Source organism: Penaeus vannamei, chromosome 15 (genome assembly GCF_042767895.1).
Source record: "Penaeus vannamei isolate JL-2024 chromosome 15, ASM4276789v1, whole genome shotgun sequence".
NCBI classification, from domain to species: domain Eukaryota; kingdom Metazoa; phylum Arthropoda; class Malacostraca; order Decapoda; family Penaeidae; genus Penaeus; species Penaeus vannamei.
Genome location: NC_091563.1, coordinates 40,496,206 through 40,498,705, shown reverse-complemented (window position 1 = coordinate 40,498,705; position 2,500 = coordinate 40,496,206). Strand labels below are relative to the sequence as shown.

At 55.2% G+C, this 2,500-nt stretch overlaps 1 protein-coding gene across 6 annotated transcripts in view; it reads right to left on the bottom strand.

Moving 5' to 3' along the window:
• LOC113824284 (collagen alpha-1(III) chain) overlaps positions 1-2,500 on the bottom strand; it is a 203,161-nt gene that overhangs the window by 15,642 nt on the left and 185,019 nt on the right. For 2 of the 6 annotated variants that reach the window (XM_070130776.1, XM_070130779.1), the window contains exons 4-7: positions 1,467-1,564; positions 796-1,100; positions 507-708; positions 135-332 (exon numbers count right to left, since the gene is read on the bottom strand). In XM_070130776.1, coding sequence (XP_069986877.1) covers positions 135-332; positions 507-708; positions 796-1,100; positions 1,467-1,564 — 803 coding nt within the window. The remainder of the gene's footprint in view (positions 1-134; positions 333-506; positions 709-795; positions 1,101-1,466; positions 1,565-2,500) is intronic. The other 4 variants (XM_070130778.1, XM_070130781.1, XM_070130777.1 and 1 more) reach the window with 2 other exon arrangements.

Sequence of the window (2,500 nt, the reverse complement as noted above, 5' to 3'; positions counted from 1 at the left end):
AATCTCCCCGAAAAACATTTACAAAGAAACGTTTACTAAGAAACCTCTCCGAAAAACGTTTACTAAGAAGACAAAAAGAAAAAAAATCAGGGACAAAGGATCACCGTCCTTCATGAGAGTCCCGGTGCCCTTACCCGGCGGTCCCAGCGGGCCTGGCGGACCTGGCAGACCGTCCTTGCCGTTCCGTCCTGGAGGCCCGATCAGCCCTGGCACCCCGACCCTCCCGTCTTGGCCCGGGATTCCTTGGCGGCCAGGGGGACCCGGGGGACCTGGGGGGCCTGGGGGACCTGGCACGAAGTTGCTCGACCCGCCGCCGCCGCCGCCTCCGCCGCCTTCGGAATGAGAACAGTGTTTAATAATAATACTAATAATAACAAATAATGATATCACAATTAGTGGTTTCTTCACTACTGAATTACGTCAATAACGAAAGCAATAACATAATAATCAACGAAAGCATTATCATTATCATCGTCGGCGCCCAGAAGCCAGGACGGCGAACCCACCACTGGCGTAGGTAACCCCAGGTGACCCCGCTGGCCCTCTCGGACCAATGGCCCCGTCCCTGCCGTCCTGCCCCCTCTGGCCGTCTCTTCCAGGAGTGCCGGGCGGGCCAGGTGGGCCAGGGGGACCAGGTGGGCAGGAACACTGCCCGCTTCCCACGGGGACACTGGTGAGGGTTGGCCGGGGCGGCGCCACGCTGTTCGCCTGTGGGGGACGTCAGGGTAGAATTAGCACAGGGTATATTTGCCGGAAAGCCTTCCGATCCATTGCGAAACGACTTGCTATACATACTTCATCGTAAGCATCGGTGCCGCCCTCCTCTTCGATGTCGATGTCGCCGCGCGGGTCCTCGTCCCGCCGCCTTCCCTTGTTCTTCCTCTTGTTATTCCGCCTTCTGCTGCCGCCCCTGTTGCGCCCCTTTCCCCGCCGGTCGTTGAGCGGGTGGCCGTTCACGTGCGAGGTGTCCGGAGGCCCCATCTCGATGACCGGATCGTCGTCGAACGGCAGGACGGACGCCGTGGGGGACCGCAGCAGCTTGGCCTCCAGCGTTCGGACCCTCGACTCCAGGTGCTGGATTTGCGTGCAGTTGAAACAGGCTGCGGGAGAAGGGGATTTCAGGCAGATTATATCATCTTACTTTCAAATCATTCCTTTAATGAACACAAACACAGTAACGTGTATACAAAGAGATTAGAAAAATAGCCACAATAAGAAATTAAATTAAATCTACAGAAAAAAAACAGCCACAATAAGGAATTAAATTAAATCTATAGAAAAAAATATAAACCCAGCCACAATAAGAAATAAAATCAAACCGCTTTATATCAATCCATTACTATATCCATTTTCCATTCATTCCTTTCAATGCTTATCCGTAAAATCCCATTATATGTATCCATTACTATATCTTCCCCATTCATTCCTTTCAATGCTTCTACGTAAAAAAGAGCATAAGTACTAACTCGTGTCACAGTTGCTCCCGTAGAAGCCAGGACAGCAGCCGTACTCCGTCTCCTGGACCTCCTTGTATGACGTCACATAGCGGGGTCGGGTCATCGTCCTGTCGGGGGAAGTCACAACAGAAGGGCGGTGAAGGCAACGGAAGTAACAGGCGTCGAGGGAGAGGGGAGGGGGAGGAGGGGAAAGAGAGGGAGAGGGAAGGGAGGAGGAGAAAAAGAGGGAGAGGGAGGGAGGGAGGAGGAGAAAGAGAGGGAGAGGGAGGGAGGTAGGAGGAGAAAGAGAGGGAGAGGGAGGGAAAAGAGTAAGAGGGAGAGGGAGGGAGGGAGGAGGAGAAAAAGGGAGAGGGAGGGAGGGAGGAGGAGGAGAAAGAGAGGGAGAGGGAGGGAGGAGGAGGAGAAAGAGAGGGGGAGAGGGAGGGAGGGAGGAGGGGAGAAAGAGGGAGAGGGAAGGGAGGGAGGGGAGGAGAAAAAGAGGGAGAGGGAAGGGAGGGAGGAGAGTAAAAGAGGGAGAGGGAAGGAGGGGAGGAGAAAAGAGGGAGAGGGAGGGAGGAGGAGGAGGAAGAGAGGGAGAGGGAGGGAGGTGGAGAAAAAGAGGGAGAGGGAGGGAGGGGAGGAGAAAAAGAGGGAGAGGGAGGGAGGCAGGAGAAAAAGAGGGAGAGGGAGGGAGGAGGAGAAAGAGAGGGAGAGAGGGAGGTAGGAGGAGTAAAGGAGGGAGAGGGAGGGAGGAGGAAAAAAGAGGGAGAGGGAGGGAGGAGGAGGAGTAAAAGAGGAGAGGGAGGGAAGAAGAGGGAGTAAGAGGGAGAGGGAGGGAGGAGGAGAAAAGAGAGGGAGAGGGAGGGAGGAGGAGAAAAAGAGGGAGAGGGAGGGAGGAGGGAGAAAGAGAGGGAGAGGGAGGGAGGAGGAGAAAGAGATGGAGAGGGAGGGAGGAGGAGAAAGAGATGGAGAGGGAGGGAGGAGGAGAAAGAGATGGAGAGGGAGGGAGGAGGAGAAAGAGATGGAGAGGGAGGGAGGAGGAGAAAAAGAAGGAGAGGTAGGGA